At 33.8% G+C, this 17,686-nt stretch overlaps 2 protein-coding genes and 1 long non-coding RNA gene across 3 annotated transcripts; 2 read left to right on the top strand and 1 right to left on the bottom strand.

The window, feature by feature from the left end:
* Positions 1–3,618: 3,618 nt before the first annotated feature.
* LOC115960366 (MDIS1-interacting receptor like kinase 2-like) lies at positions 3,619–9,393 on the top strand. The gene is made up of 3 exons (XM_031079236.1): positions 3,619–6,923; positions 7,002–8,087; positions 8,166–9,393. The coding sequence occupies exons 1-2, from the start codon at positions 4,157–4,159 to the stop codon at positions 7,307–7,309; spliced, it is 3,075 nt and encodes a 1,024-aa protein (XP_030935096.1). The 5' UTR covers positions 3,619–4,156; the 3' UTR covers positions 7,310–8,087; positions 8,166–9,393.
* Positions 7,916–9,634, top strand: LOC115961399 (MDIS1-interacting receptor like kinase 2-like). The gene is made up of 4 exons (XM_031080387.1): positions 7,916–8,087; positions 8,166–8,350; positions 8,945–9,251; positions 9,330–9,634. Exons 1-4 carry the CDS (start codon positions 7,916–7,918, stop codon positions 9,632–9,634), a joined length of 969 nt encoding a protein of 322 aa, XP_030936247.1.
* Positions 9,635–10,568: 934 nt separating this feature from the next.
* LOC115959498 lies at positions 10,569–17,208 on the bottom strand. The gene is made up of 2 exons (XR_004084889.1): positions 17,010–17,208; positions 10,569–11,140 (listed from the first exon to the last, which is right to left on the bottom strand). It is a non-coding gene; the product is annotated as an uncharacterized LOC115959498 (long non-coding RNA).
* Positions 17,209–17,686: the final 478 nt, after the last annotated feature.

The raw sequence follows: 17,686 nt of genomic DNA, 5'->3' as shown, positions 1-17,686 counted from the left end.
TTGCATTTTATGGCTAGGGGTGGAGGGACACATAGTGGCCCTCCAAAATTTTTGAAACCCTCTTATAGTATTGTATAAAAATAAATTGGGCCCTTATAAAATGTAACGATTGGCCCCTCCAAAAATTTTTACAAAGTCAAGATTACTCTTAACTTGGTTTAAATCATATCATACTAAAAGAGAAGATAACCAAGCGGTCCACCTACATGCATTACAAAAAACTGGAGATTTCTAAACTATTCGAAGAAGATAGTCCTTGGTTTTAGAGTTCTAATTAACTATGGATGTTTATCGTCTTCACAATTCATAATCATTTTTTTATTGTTGTTTTGGTTTGTTTTCGAATGATGAAAACTTATGACTTTCCTTAAAAAATGTCACAAATGTCAGTCCAATGTTAGTTTTTATGTTTTTTCCCTTTAAAATCTAGCAAGGACTACATTTAGCTATTTAAAATTCCAATATTTAGTTAGTTTCTAAAATGTACACCCAAACAAAACACACACTTTTACCAAAACGAAATAAATCTCTAGCCTCTAGGTGCCTTTCTTTTTATTTTTTCTAAGAATACAAATTGTTTACAATTGTGAAATGCAATGTGTGTAGCTCGAATTGGTGTGTTTTTCTTTTTCATTCTTGGTCTTCAAATTTAATTTATTTATTTCTCTCATCATTATCACCACAATCACCATTTTTTTTCACAAAATTTGATCTTTTTTCTCATATCACCAATTTGTTTTCCTCGTAGTTATACTTTATTTTCTCACATCATCATCATAGTTATAATTATATTTCAATAATAAAATATGGTTATTAGTTATGAGTTATAACTAACCTATAAATACATTATTCGCCCCCCCCCCCCCCCCCCCCCCACCCCACCCGATGAAAAATCCTAGCTGGGCCTCTGTTTATGGCTAAGTGTAAACATGTGTGAAACGGGGTGTATGTATGCTTCATTTGTTTTGGAGTAAAATTATTTTTAGAAGATGATTTTCCAATTTTATTTTTCACATAAAATGTGGTCAAACTTGTAAAATATTTTCCGTTGATCGTAAAATATTTTATAAAAAGCTATAAAATGTTTTACCTTTAAAAAATTGGTAAAATATTCTACAAAAACACATAGTGACTTCCTTCACCCCATTTGTGGGTGGGTCACCAACTCGATGGGTTGAGCAGCTGGTGCTAGCAGTCCAATGGCTAAAGCCACCACTTTAGTGACTAGTGTTGAGTTTGATCACCAAAGATACCATTCGACCATCAATGCTGATAGTTTGGTCATTGGAGACACCACTCCAATAGTAGTTACTAGAGCCACAATTACAATTGCCAGTTTTAGCAGTCCAAACACTAGACCTCCGCACCAGTGATTCTAGTAGTTGAGCCACCGATTTTAGTAGTTTGCTTGAAAATTTTTACTAGTTATGCCAAACACTTGAAAATATTTTAAGTTTGAAAGTATATTAGTTCAAAACAAACAGCGTGGTAGTAATATTTACCCTAGAAAAATGCTCTCTAAGACCAAATACATGTGTAATTTTTTTAGTAAAAAAAATGCTACATCTTTTTAAAATAAACATATTATTCCATTAGACATGTAAGGAAAATTATATATATATATATATATATATATATATATTGAGAGAGAGTTTCAACTTATGACATCTGTAGAGATTGAATCATAAATCTCTTATTCAACTATCAGAGATTTTACCAGTTGAGTTAATTGGAACCCATAATTGATATAAGTTAATAAAGAGATTAATAATGCATATTTTTTTTATAATTCACCAGTCAATAACGCTCATTTAAAACTTAAATGACTAAAAGTGTTCACTAATGGTACGTTTGGTACACTGAATATAGATTATATTAGAAATAGTAATCTTTATTAATAGGAATAAAAGACAGTTAATGGAATAACTATTACTATCCATAAATTCAGTTGTTACATGTGGAAAGCTAGTAAGAGATGATGTATTAGGAAAATTTATATTTTTAGAAATATATTAATTTTAAAACCTATTATATGCTCTAAGGAATAACTATTACATCAATTTTAATGAGGAATAACTATTCTTCAATTTAAAGAATAGCTATTCTTGTGTAATAAATAATCTATGTGATAAAAATGCAACCAAATGACCAAATTGTTATTACACGTGAATAACTATTTTATTACAAAAGTTATTACAGTATATCAAACATATCCTAAGTAAATTTTAGAAACCAATAATTTTCACCTTTTTCAAACTATCTTCCTCACTAACTTTTTGAACTTTTTTTTTTCTCAATTTTATTTAAATGAACAATCTTTTTGACTAGCTTAAAACAAATTAGTGATGGTAATATCTGTGTAATTATATTTTAAGTGTGAATAGTGAAGACTAAAAAACAATCAAATTCAATGATCCAATTAATCAAATCCTTTTTTTTACTCTTTCCCACCATCGTGAAACTAATTGCAGGATACTCGTCCAAATCTTAAATGGATAAGGTTTCTCTCCAGATCTTTGAAAATTTAACCATTGGATTGCATGTTTTTATATTCTTAACACACATATCAAATTTCTTTCAATTTGGATGTTATCTACTATTCGATTAATAAATTTTTTTATGCATAATTTTTTACCTCAAAATCTTGAAATTTAAACATGTCATTGATGAAATAGTTATTGATCTTTGATCTTTTTGAAATTTCACAAGCATGTAGGATATACTAAGATCATGCAATCCAACAGTTAGATTTTCAAAATTCACATTCAATAAAAGGATATAGTAGGAATTTGAAGGATTTATCATCAAACTAGTTTAGGAAGAAATCTTTTGAGTAAGTCTAATACCAAAACTATTTCCACAACTTTGCCACAACTTGTTCATGTGACGACTTATGAGTGGTGGAATTGTAAACACACATGGACCTACAATTTTTTTCTTACCACTTATAACTCGTCACATAGACAAATTATAGAAATTGTTGTGGTAGTAGACTTACTCAAATTTTTTCATTCTTAGACCAATTTTTTCATGATTTCAAAAATTGGTGCAGTCAAAGAACCAGAAAAGGAAATGGTTCTCAATTTTATGGTCAAACCGGGGTTAGACCATCAAAATATTTAGTTTTGAATAAATAACAATTTAAAAAAAATAAATAAAAAATAAAAAACATATGTGAGTTTAATTATCATGTCATATATTTAGAAAATTAAAATAACAAACCCACACCTTAGATACGATATTATACTATTTAGTTTGAAATTAGCAAAGCATAATAAATTAATAATTATTTTAAAAAATAAATAATAATAAAACTGTACTATTATTTATTATTTAATTTATAAGAATCATTATTTTACATATATAATATATTACATTTTTTTTAGAAAGATATAATATATTACATTAATTATTAATTACTGTTGTTTATTTTTAAGTAAGGAGTCTTATTTTCTTCACGTCAAAGTTGAAAGTAGTCCAAAACCCAAAAACACATACACACTACAGAAAAAGTGAACAACGACTCTTTTATAATAATAAAAATAAATAAATAAATCTCTATTAAAAAGCCATTAAATACCCTACCACCTACCCCCACACGCAGCCCACTTGTTTCTCTTGTTCTTTTTGCCAGCTACCTCATCTCAGTCATTCATCCCCACTTTTTCTAAGCCACTCTAGTTGACTCTTTGATTGCATTGCTTGCTTGTGGCTGCTTAGATGCTCCATTGAATCCCTCTCCTCAACCACTTTATTTTTTGGGGGGCTTTTTCTTCAGATCAATGGCAAACAATGGCCATGGATGATGGCTTGTTGTTCAGATCTTCTGCGTTTTGGTGTTTTAAACGAACCGTTCTATAACCGGTTGAACCGTCCCGGTCCGATTTTTAAACCCATTGTTTTTTTTTTTCCTTGATTGGTTGGCAGTTTTGCTTTTAAAATATGCGTCACCAACTAATCAAATTCAATATGCTTTTAAGCGTGAAGACTGAAAGAAAAGTCAAATTCAATGATCCAACTAGTCAATTCCCTTTTTTTTTCTTTCCCATCACAGTGAAAACGGACCAAAATCTTAAGACTTATAAATGCTGTGGGGAGAGCTCAGACATTTTACATAGAATTCTGAATCAGTTTGCAACTTGTAAAAGAAAGACACATGGCATTGACTAGCTTCAAAAAAGTGTTTTCTCTCGTTGCTCTGTTCGCGTTGGTCATGTTACGTTTCTCATTCAATGTTGCTTCTGTTTCTGTGAAAGAAGAGGCAGAGGCAGAAATAGATGCTCTACTCAAATGGAAAGCCAGTCTTCAAAATGAAACAGTGTCACAGCCACCCCTGCCTTCATGGACTCTCCTTCCAAATAATGCAACCAATGCTTCCAACAATCAAAACACCAGCTCAACCCCATGCAGTTGGTTTGGCGTTTCTTGCACCCATGCCGAAAGTGTTACTAGATTAAACCTGACGAACTCAGGCCTGAAAGGTACACTTCATGAATTTCCATTCTCATCTCTCCTTAGTCTTGTTTATGTTGATCTTAGCATGAATGAACTCTTTGGTACAGTCCCTTTTGAAATTAGTCACCTCTCCAAACTCATATATATTAATCTGTCCTTTAATAACTTTTCGGCGCAAATCCCACCACAGATTGGCCTACTGACCCATCTTAAGGAGTTGGACCTTAGTGAAAATCAGTTAAACGGCTCAATTCCCATAGAAATAGGTAATTTGAGCAACCTGGCTTACTTGTATCTCAATAATAATCAACTCTCTGCCTCCATTCCACCAGAAATTGGAAACCTTACCAATTTACTTATTCTTGAAATAAGTCACAACAATCTAAAAGGTTTCATCCCTCCTAGTATTGGAAAATTTGAAAAGCTAATATGGTTGCACATGTATGAAAATCAGCTCTCTGGCACCATCCCCATAGAAATAGGGAATTTGAAGTCTCTTGTATCTATAGGCCTTTATACAAATTATCTTTCTGGATCCATACCCAAGTCGTTAGGAACTCTGAGCAACATATCTATCTTATATTTATATGAAAATCAACTTTCTGGCACCATTCCAGAAGAATTAGGAAACTTGAAGTCCATAATTGACCTTGATCTCAGCATAAATCAGTTAAATGGTACTGTTCCAATTTCCTTGGGCAATTTGAGCAACTTAGAATGGTTATCCCTCCGCGATAATCAATTTTCTGGTCCCATTCCTCAACAGATAGGAAATCTAACAAAGTTGGCTGTGCTACAGCTGGATACAAACAACTTCACTGGTTTTTTGCCTCAAAACTTATGCCAAAGTGGTTCTCTTCAAAAATTGTCCGCAAATGACAATCATCTCATAGGTCCAATTCCAAAAACTTTGAGGAATTGCACAAGCTTAATAAGAATCCGCCTTCAAGCCAACAAATTCTTTGGAAATATATCTGACGATTTTGGTGGCTATAGTAACCTGGAGTTTGTAGACCTCAGCTACAATAGATTTTATGGTGAAATCTCACACAATTGGGGGAGGTGTCCACAACTAACTACCCTACGGATTGCTGGGAACAATATTAGTGGTGGCATACCACCTAATATTGGAAACATCATTCAATTCCAGGAACTTGATCTTTCTTGTAATGGGTTAGTTGGGAAGCTTCCAAAGGAATTTGGGAAGTTGACTTCTTTGGTGAAGTTGAAGTTGAATGGAAATCAACTTTCTAGTGATATACCTTTGGAGCTTGGATCATTAACAAATCTTGACTATCTAGATCTATCCAATAATAGATTTGATAAGTCAATCCCTAGAAATATAGGGAACCTTTTGAAACTAAACTATTTGAATATGAGCAACAACAAGTTTAGCCATGATATTCCAATTCAAATGTGTGTTTTATCCCATTTGTCCAAGCTAGATTTAAGTCATAACTTGCTCGAAGGAGAGATACCTTCACAAATTGGCAATCTTCAGAGCTTGGAGATGTTGAATGTCTCCCACAATAACCTATCTGGTGTTATTCCCATTGCTTTTGAAGAAATGCACGGCCTTTCTTATGTGGACATATCCTATAATAAGTTGGAGGGTCATCTTCCCAATAGCAAAGCATTTCAAGATGCTTCCGTAGAAGCACTACAAGGTAATAAAGGGTTGTGTGGAAATGTTACCGGATTGCAACCATGTATGGCAAGAAGACAAGTTTCAAAGAAGGGGCACAAAATCATTTTCTTGATCATTTTTCCTCTTTTTGGAACACTTTCACTTGTAATGATGTTTCTTGGAATTTTCTTCATTTATCAAAGAAAAAGGAAGCACCCTTGCACAAACCAAGCAAATAACATGTACAATGAAAAGGTGTTTTCGATAGCAACTTTCGATGGAAGAGCAATGTACGAGGAAATCATTGAAGCAACCCATGGTTTTGATGCTATGTTTTGCATTGGAAAGGGAGGACAAGGAACCGTCTATAAAGCAAATCTACCATCAGGAAACATAGTGGCAGTAAAGAAACTCCAATCTTTGGGTGATGGTGAGATTGCACAACAAAAAGAGTTCTTCAATGAGATAAGAGCGTTAACAGAAATTCGACATCGAAATATTGTTAAATTTCATGGCTTTTGTTCACATTCACAATACTCATTTTTGATTTATGAGTACCTTGAAAAGGGTAGCTTGGACACAATTTTGAGGAATGATGGAGAAGCTAAAGAATTGGACTGGAATAAGAGGGTGAACATCATTAAAGGTGTGGCTCTTGCTTTGTTTTACATGCACCATGATTGCTCACCGCCAATTGTTCATAGGGACATATCAAACAAAAATATTTTGCTGGACTCTCAATATGAGGCTCATGTTTCAGACTTTGGCATAGCTAAGTTTCTTAATTCAGACTCATCCAATTGGACTTCACTTGCCGGCACATACGGATATATTGCACCAGGTAATATACCCCATTTTAAAATTAATGTAGAACATAGAGTACATGAATACATTGGCATAATATTATGTTTGTTTGCAGAGCTTGCTTATACAATGAAGATAACTGAGAAATGCGATGTTTATAGCTTTGGAGTTTGGGCTATTGAAGTGATCAACGGAAGACATCCAGGTGAAATGATCCCCATTCTATCTGCTTCAATTGTGGGGCAGAATTTATTGTTGAGAGATTTGTTAGACATACGCCTTCCACCTCCCACAGTTCAGGTTGAGAGTCAATTGATGGTCATCACAAAGCTGGCAATTACATGCTTGCATGCTAATCCAGAATGTAGACCAACTATGCACATGATTTCTCAACTGTTATCAACTCCAAATCCACTTTCCTAGGGTCACACAGTCTCACCAAGAAAGCAAGGATATAGTGAATTGTTTGGAATGCTATATAATCTATCAAATTTACGCTGCTGTAGGCGATTGCCTTTTTAAGATTATGTAATGCCTCTCGAGTACAACTAGCACTTTCACTGCAAGTATCTACAATGTGATGATATATGCTTTATTGCCTTTTTGGTATGCATTAAAAAGACTTCAAATGTAAAATAAAGATTAGGGACGTATTGTAGTGATCTTTGGTTTTCATCATTTATATTCCAACTGATTTAGTTAAGGCATATCAAAACAAGAAGAAGAAGAAAGATGTAGTTTCAATATGCTCTGCATATCCCTGTTGTGAAACTCCAATCTTTGGGTGATGGTGAGATTGCACAACAAAAAGAGTTCTTCAATGAGATAAGAGCATTAACAGAAATTCAACATCAAAATATTGTTAAATTTCATGGCTTTTGTTCACATTCACAGTACTCTTTTTTCATTTATGAGTATCTTGAAAAGGGTAGCTTGGACAAAATTTTGAGGAATGATGGAGAAGCTAAAGAATTGGACTGGAATAAGAGGGTGAACATCATCAAAGGTGTGGCTCTTGCTTTGTTTTACATGCACCATGATTGCTCACCGCCAATTGTTCATAGGGACATATCAAGCAAAAATATTTTGCTGGACTCTCAATATGAGGCTCATGTTTCAGACTTTGGCATAGCTAAGTTTCTTAATTCAAACTCATCCAATTGGACTTCACTTGCCGGCACAAACGGATATATTGCACCAGGTAATATACCCCATTTTAAAATTAATGTAGAACATAAAGTACATGAATACATTGGCATAATATTATGTTTGTTTGCAGAGCTTGCTTATACAATGAAGATAACTGAGAAATGCGATGTTTATAGCTGTGGAGTTTGGGCTACTGAAGTGATCAACGGAAGACATCCAAGTGAAATGATCCCCATTCTATCTGCTTCAATTGTGGGGCAGAATTTATTGTTGAGAGATTTGTTAGACATACGCCTTCCACCTCCCACAGTTCAGGTTGAGAGTCAATTGATGGTCATCACAAAGTTGGCAATTACATGCTTGCAAGCTAATCCAGAATGTAGACCAACTATGCACATGATTTCTCAACTGTTATCAACTCCAAATCCACTTTCCTAGGGTCACACAGTCTCACCAGGAAAGCAAGGATATAGTGAATTGTTTGGAATGCTATATAATCTATCAAATTTACGCTGCTGTAGGCGATTGCCTTTTTAAGATTATGTAATGCTTCTCGAGTACAACTAGCACTTTCACTGCAAGTATCTACAATGTGATGATATATGCTTTATTGCCTTTTTGGTATGCATTAAAAAGACTTCAAATGTAAAATAAAGATTAGGGACGTATTGTAGTGATCTTTGGTTTTCATCATTTATATTCCAACTGATTTAGTTAAGGCATATCAAAACAAGAAGAAGAAGAAAGATGTAGTTTCAATATGCTCTGCATATCCCTGTTGTGAAACTCCAATCTTTGGGTGATGGCGAGATTGCACAACAAAAAGAGTTCTTCAATGAGATAAGAGCATTAACAGAAATTCAACATCAAAATATTGTTAAATTTCATGGCTTTTGTTCACATTCACAGTACTCTTTTTTGATTTATGAGTATCTTGAAAAGGGTAGCTTGGACAAAATTTTGAGGAATGATGGAGAAGCTAAAGAATTGGACTGGAATAAGAGGGTGAACATCATCAAAGGTGTGGCTCTTGCTTTGTTTTACATGCACCATGATTGCTCATTGCCAATTGTTCATAGGGACATATCAAGCAAAAATATTTTGCCTGACTCTCAATATGAGGCTCATGTTTCAGACTTTGGCATAGCTAAGCTTCTTAATTTAGACTCATCTAGTTGGACTTCACTTGCCGGCACATACGAATATATTGCACCAGGTAATGTACTCCAGTTTAAAATTAATGTAGAACATAGAGTATATGAACAGATTTGCATGATACTATGTTTGTTTGCAGAGCTTGCTTATACAATGAAAATAATTGAGAAATGCGATGTTTATAGTTTTGGAGTTTTGGCTATTGAAGTGATCAACGGAGGACATCCAGGTGAAATTATCCCCATTCTATCTGCTTCAATTGTGGAAAAGAATTTATTGTTGAAAGATTTGTTAGACATGGGCCTTCCACCTCCCACCGTTCAGGTTGAGAGTCAACTACTGTTCATCACAAAGCTTGCAATTGCATGCTTGCATGCTAACCCAACCTGTAGACCAACCATGCACATGGTTTCTCAACAGTTATCCCCAAATGCACTTTCCTAGGGGCCTCGCCAGGAACAGCAAGGATATAGTGATTTGTTTGGATTGCGATATAATCTATCAAATTTATGTTGCCGAAGGCAATTGTTTGTTTAAGATTATGTAATGGCTAGAGTACTACTAGATCATTAATTGCAGGTTCTAATAAATTACTTCTGGTAAGTGTAACTCAGATTTCAGGACACAGTACATGATACATGTTTGGATGGCTATTTTGAATTCGGTATGCATTATAAAGATTTCGAATGTAATATAAAGAGTAAGGACTTAATATGGTGATGGATTTAGTCATTTTTTTAATTTCAACTGATTTAGTTAAGGCGTATTAAAAAAAAAGTAATGGGGAAGATTTCAGTTTTAAAATTCTCTGTATTTCCCTGTTGTGAAAATCGCATATTTAGATGCAAGATCCTTCCTGGCCAATGATGGTGACATTTCTTGTCTACAAGGTTTCATCAAGGAATGCAAGCAATCCAATACCTCTTGTCACCCTTTCAAAAAAAACAAAGAGCTAGCTTTTAACCTTTTAATAACAAAATTACATCGATATTAAGAAGGCATCTGCTTCTTGAGGCTGTAACTTTGAAGCGGTCTATCACTTTATCATGGTAATGCAGGAAATAGTTTTAAAAAAATATATTTGATTTGAGTGAACTCTAACCCACTTAATTAACTCTTCAAGTTAGCTTCTGTTTTTCAATGCTCAAAAGTTATAACTTTGAAGCGGTCTATTAATTTTTTTTTCTGCTACTTATAGTCAACCACATCAGAGTTATGATAAAAGTTGTCCATGAACTTTCTCTTTTAACCTTTACAAATATTATATAGATGAGTTAAAATATTCTACAATAAGAAAGATAAGAAGATTTTTTTCTTTATGATAATCATAGTTTTTAGTAAGCTATTTAATTTTATTTAATTATTAATACATTTACCATTTTTCTGAACTTTGAAGTAACTTTATCAAATAATATTACACTGTACCAATTGGTTTTCAAGGCCTCTACCACTGTCAATAACTAATACAGTATTACTAAATAAACTATACGAGCCATGATATTGATACCCTATGAAAAGATGAGTCTTTAAACAAGTATTGAGAAACTGAGAAGACCAAAACCAATACAAATTGAGATGACCAAAACCAATGAAAACCTTTCAGAAGGGGAGGCTTCAGCTTCAGAGGGTGGCAATAATACGTGGGCAAGCTTAATGGCATCTTTGTTGCAACTGATGACGAGGTTGAAGCAGAGATATCTTCCATAAGGTTGGACATTTTCAAAGATGCATATTGCAGATGTGAGAGTCCACAATGAACTTGAGGTCCACAGTAACAAATACACCATTTTCGTACATCTCAGCCGCTCCTTTCAAATATAGGTTTTTGATTGTTAAATGAGGTGGAGCCATTAGGAGCCCTCTGATTATGAATACCATGTTCACACCTCGATCCATAGGTCAGGCCCATGTTGTCTTCTCGGCTAGGGTTTTTGATAGAGCGTGCCACAACTAATCAAATGCAAATTTTTAGTCAATTCAATTGCATGAGAAAAGCTAATTTAGAAAAAAATATGTTATTAATTAAATTGTAATTAACAATTGCTAAAAAGTAAAATGTACTTGAAATCGTTGTAGTATTAACTTGTTAATTAAAAGAAAACTGCTACGTCAACAAAATTTTCACAATACTTACACAAAAAATCTTAAGTAGCAAATTATTACTAGTTTGCCCGCCAATAACAAACAGTAACAACCTTCCAGCTAATATTTGTTGTGAAAGTGTTGTGAATATAGAATTTATCTAATAAAATGTGACTATAGTAAGTTCCTCACCCAAAAAATAAAAATAATAATAAAGAACGAAAAAATATTAAAATCTGGAACATTGGGCTAACTTCAACTTCAAAATAAAAATATATAAATAATCATAATTTCACATATAAACAATAAAGTAAAGTGATAGCATAAATTCCTTGTTTCTCTTTTCAAACCACTCTATCCCCCCAAAATTAGAGCTTTTGACTTCAAAACTCTGATCTATAGGATACGTTTTTAACTAGGTACACTTAATCATCTAAATATTTAACTTTTAAACCACTTAAAATAAATATAATATAAAATTTACCCAGACCAATCTTGGAATTTCTTTTAAAAAACTGCACTTTAAAGTATAAAAACAATTGTGCAATAAAAATTGAAATTCCAAACTATTCAAGAGGTTGATTCTTTTATGTCCACCCATAAGTCAACCACTCTTTAATAGTCTGTCAAGCTGTTCTTATCCTATATATCCAAGTATGTATAAGGCAACTACCCTTTAATTGTTTGTCCATTCCTATACAAACTAGATCAGTATTATAATCAAATAATTATAATAATGTTTTGGAAATCTTATAGTTCATATAATTTTTTTCCCTCTAAATATTTTAGGACTGTTGCAGAAATGGCTTTGAGACCAGCTCCCCTAAGGGAAAGCATAGGAGGAGGAGAACAAGTGGTGGCGCACTGGAGGGGCAGCTGAGACTATGCTCAAGTTCTACACAGATGATGCCCAATGTAGTTCTTGTCATGAGCATGAGCACCAGCTTCATAGGTCATAGCCTTTGTTGACATACTTCATGTCAGGGGTAAACTGTACTTCGTGCATAGAGAGGCTTAGAACTTAGAAGGGTACTATAACAACAGGATACTAAGTCCAATGGTGTTAAACTTTGGGTTAAATGAATAAGGGGCTTGTTAATTGACGAAAGGTAGACTTCAATTTGTAAACCCTTCTAATGACTGAAACAACTGTAGTTTGTCTGTTTCTCTTACTTAGAAAAATAGGTTGCAGAAGGTGGTTAGTGGTTACATTTCTCTGAACTTCTTGTTTCAACGCCCAAGCATTTAATTTTTAGATCTCCTAAAGAACAAGATATAGTCATTGGAAAACATTGCTGTTATATGGTTGGCAATCGTATGATTAGCATTGGAAAACTTCTGTGTGATATTTTGTGGTGGGACAGACACACAAATAAGGGTCTCAACTTAACTGATGAATTATCATATTCAGAAATTCACTTTTGCGGTTTCGCCGGTTGCCACTATGAAAAGAAATACTAAATAATTTTAACATTCTACCGGACAATAGAGTTTATTCAACTTCTACTTCTACCTACCTAACCCATGCAACATATATGATCTCTCTTCAACATCATAAAGGGAAAAGAACAGAAAAAGAAAAAAGCACCATACAGAAAACGTGTGGCCATTGAATCCATTTTTTCAATGCTCAAGTGCATATGGTTCCAAATTTTCCAGAGAGAACTCCCAGGCCAAGACTTGAAATACAAGCTTCCTCATTTTTATGCTCCATTGGCAATTGTATCGTATATTTTGCTTGGAATTTCTTCCTAGTTATTGAGATATAATGAAAAAGATTTTGGAGACTTTTCACATTGGATCTTTCCTTTTTCTTGACTGGGAAAATGACAATCTTTCCACATCAAAACAGTCAAAAAGTAAGTCATCCATTATGTCAGATCCCTGTTTCTCTTTGCATTTAACAATGGAAATTGACCTCAGAGACTTACCAAATCTTAGATCCTGTAAATAGTAGTGTAAGAAATTCCTGGGGAAGCTTTGATATACAATGGTATGGATATGTTTGCAATTTGTAAAACAAAGACCATGGCATTGTCTACCTTGAATAAGTTACTTTCCCCTGTTTCCCTAGTCGTATTGGCCATGTTACATTCCTCATTTGTTGCTGATTCTGTTTCTGTAAATAAAGAGGCAGAGACAGATGCTTTACTCAATTGGAAAGCCAGTCTTGAAAATGAAACCCAGCCACTCCTGTCTTCATGGACTCTACCTCCTAATAATGCAACCAATTCTTTTAATGATCAAAACACCAGCTCAATCCCATGCAGCTGGTTCAGCATTTCTTGCAGCCATGCAGGAAGTGTAATTAAATTAAAACTGACTAACACAGGCTTAAAAGGAATTTTCATTCTCATCTCTCCCTAATCTTGCATGTGTTGATCTTAGCATGAATGAACTCTATGGTACAGTTCCTATTGAATTACTTACCTATCCAAGCTAATATATCTTGCTCTGCCCTCAATTCCTCAACAAGTAGGTCAATTAGAGTCTCTTAATAACCTTTTTTTTGTATGCCAACCATCTCAGTGGTCACATTCCCATTTCTTTAGGTAATTTAAGCAATTTAGATAATCAACTCTCGGGTTCTATTCCTCCAGAAATCGGGAAAGCTCCCCAATTTAGTTGAACTTGACATAAACAACAACAGTCTAACAGGCCCAATCCCTTCTAGTATTGGAAACTTAGAATAGCTAACATTTTTGCATAAATACAACAATCAACCCTTAGCATATCAAGAAAAAACTCTAAGGCTACATTCCCCCAGAAATAGGAAATTCAAAGTCCCTCATCTCTTTAAGACTTGAGAGAAATAATTTCCCTAGCTCAATTCCTACATCATTAGGTACACTCTGCAACCCAACTCTTTGGAAATATATCTGAAGATTTTGTTCTCTATAGAAACCTGCAGTACAATGATCTAAGTTACAACAGATTTTATGGTGAAATCTCTCACAATCGGAGTAGGTGTCCACAGCTAAGTACCCTACAGATTGCTGGAAACAATATTAGTGGTGGCATACCCCTTGAAATCGGAAACTCCATTCAACTTCATGTGCTTGATCTTTCTTCTAATCACTTTAGTTGGGAAGCTACCAAATGAATTTGAGAAGTTGACTACTTTGTTGGCATTGATGTTAAATGGAAATCAACTTTCTGGAAATATACCTCCAGAGCTTGGATCATTAACAAATCTTGAGTATCTAGATCTGTCTATTAATAGATTTGACAAATCAATCCCCATAAATATAGGGAACCTTTTAAAACTAAACTATTTGAACATGAGAAACAAGAAGTTTAGCCATGACATTCCAGTTCAAATATGTAATTTAGCTCATTTTCCCTGGCTAGATCTAAGTCATAACTCGCTCAAAGGAAAGATATCTTCACAAATTGGCAATTTCAAAGCTTAGAGATGTTGAACATCTCACACAATAACATTTTTGGTTTTATTCACATTGATTTTGAAGAAATGCGTTGGTTGTCATATGTAGACATATCCTATAATAAGTTGGAGGGTCCTCTTCCCAATAGCAAAGCATTTAAACAAGCTCACATAGAAGCACTACAAGGTAATAAAGGGTTGTGTGGAATTGTTACAGGATTGCAATCCTGTCTAGTAGGAAGACATATTTTGAAAGAGGGACACAATATCATTCTCTTAATCATTATCCCTTTTTTAGGAACACTTTCACTTGTATTGATATTTCTTAGAATTTTCTTCATTTTTCTTTCAAAATTGAAGCACCCTCATACAGACCAAACGCATAACATGGATGAAGAAAAAGTGTTTTCGATATCAACTTTTGATGGAGGAGCAATGTACAAGGAAATCGTTGAAGTGACCTAGGGCTTTGATGCTTTGTTTTGCATTGGGAAGGGAGGACAAGGAATTGTCTATAAAGAAAATCTAACATCAGGAAACAAAGTCACGGTGAAAGAACTTATATCCTTGCATGATGGTGGGATTGAATAGCAAAAAGAGTTCTTAAATGAGATAAGGACATTAACAGAAATCCGGAATCAAAATATTGTAAAACTGCATGGCTTTTGTTCACATTCACAATTCTCAATTTTGATTTACAAGTACCTTGAAAGGGGGATTGGCCACAATTTTGAGCAATTATGGAGGAGCAAAAGAATTGGATTGGAACAAGAGGGTGAATATCGTCAAAGGTGTGGCTCACGCTCTATCTTACATGGACCATGATTGGTCACCACTAATTTTTCATAGGGACATATCAAGTAAAAATGTTTTGTTGGATTCAGAATATAAGGCTCATGTTTCAGACTTTGGCATAGCTAAGCTTCTTAATCAAGACTCATCCAATTGAACTTCACTTGCCGGCATATACGGTTATGTTGCACCAGGTAATGTACTTATTTGTTCAATCAATATAGAATATAGATCATATGTATACATTGCCATAATATTATGCTTTTTTGTAGAGATTGCCTATATGATGAAGATAACTGAGAAATGCAACGTGTTTAGCTTTGGAAATTTGGAATTGAAGTGATCAAAGGAAGGCATCCTAGCAAAATCATCTCCATCATATCTACTTCATCCGTGGAGGAAAAATTATTGTCGAAAGATTTGTTAGACCAATGCATTCCACCTCCCATGCTTTAGGCTGAGAATCAACTGATACTCATCATAAAGCTGGAAATTGAATGCTTACATGCTAATCCAGAATCTAGACCAACTACACTCATGGTCTCTTAGGTGTTATCAAGCCTAAGTGCACTTTCCTAGAGCCATCCACAGATTGACTAAGACAAGCAAGGATATGAATTATATGGGACACTAAATTTAGTCAAATTTAAGCAACTAAAGGAAATTGTTTGTTTAAGGTTATGTAATGCCTAGAATACTACTAGATCTTTAGTTGCAAGTATCCAACTTAATGTTTGATTGGCTATTTTATCAAATCTTCAAAAATAAAATACAGATTAGGGACGTATTATAATGATCTTTGGTTTTCGAAATTTATATTCCAACTGAGGCGACATAAAAAGTAATGGAAAAATTTTTATTCATAGTTTGTGCTATTGTCAAAATCACATATTTCGATGCAAGATCAGTATCCGTTTAATTTGTTCATTCATGCTTTCAATTTTATTTGCCCATTTACACATGCTTTTAATTTTCTTTTTCTTAATAAAACAAAGCCATTGACAAATGAGGATCAAGTGCACAAAATTCTAGAATGTCCATGAACTAAATTAATCTGTAAATGGCATGCGTGAATACAGAAGGCAAAGAAATTTTATTTTTGACATGCATAGCAAGACTTTATTGTGCCATAGTTGGATTATAAAACGAAAGAATGCTAGCTATTAAATGAATTCCAAGTGCCATACAACCAATGTGGCCGTGCGACCCAAAATGAGTCTACTGCACATTCAAAGGACTAGTTACGAAAAAAGAGTCCATCCAAAGTAAACTGGTGACTTCGGCGTTTGTCAAATAGTTTATACACAATACCCAATTGCATATCAGATGCTCTTATACTAGAATTCTGTGAAACAGTTCTAGTTAAGTTGGATGTTGCAATCAAACAAACACACAAGCTTTCTAAACAATCAGACAGAAAATTTACAAAAGAGAAACATAAACTCGAGATCCAAATAAATAGAAGCATGTGAATGACAAAGATCGAAAGTTTAATTACCCAGAAAAGAGACAGAAAATTTCATAGAAGAATCGGAGAGAGAGAGAGAGAGAGAGCGCTACCTAATACGGTAGGAAAAGCGAGGTGGGTCCTCCCTGGCTCTATCAAATCACCGGCCTCCGTCTTTTTCTGCATAAATTTATTCAGTCACGGTTAAATCTCCCCAAAGACGGACACAATTTCCCCAAATTTTTGTTTGGCACCGTTTTTAAAAACACCAATCACAGTCAAGCCACGTGATCTATTGCAAAACTTCTTCCTTTTTGGGCGGGGGAACAATGTTTTGTTCTTGTGCCACATTTTTTAATTTGGAATCAATTTGGTTCTATAGTTAACTCAATATGAGTTGTATTACAAATACAAACTACTTTACAATATTTTTACAAAATGTTGACGTGAACAGTCTTTTATTAGTTTTCATTTAGTCCATCATTAATATCACATTTTCATTTACCAATAATCACTCACCACATCAGCAATTTGTAAATTTTTTATAAAATAGTTTGTATCTTTAGTATTATTTCAGAAAATATTTATGTGACTAATAGATTGCACAGTTGGTACATTAGATTCATAGCTACTAAAATTATAATAAACAATTAATTTGACATTTAAAAATTGGCAAATAAGATCTAAATAATAATAATAATAATTTAATTTAATTTCACCAAATATTTTTAAGAACAATTTTTTTTTTTGGGTATTTCAATTCTTAATCTCATATTTCTTTTCTCTCTAA

Source organism: Quercus lobata, chromosome 9, assembly GCF_001633185.2.
Source record: "Quercus lobata isolate SW786 chromosome 9, ValleyOak3.0 Primary Assembly, whole genome shotgun sequence".
NCBI lineage: Eukaryota > Viridiplantae > Streptophyta > Magnoliopsida > Fagales > Fagaceae > Quercus > Quercus lobata.
This window is presented reverse-complemented; position numbering and strand designations above follow the sequence as displayed.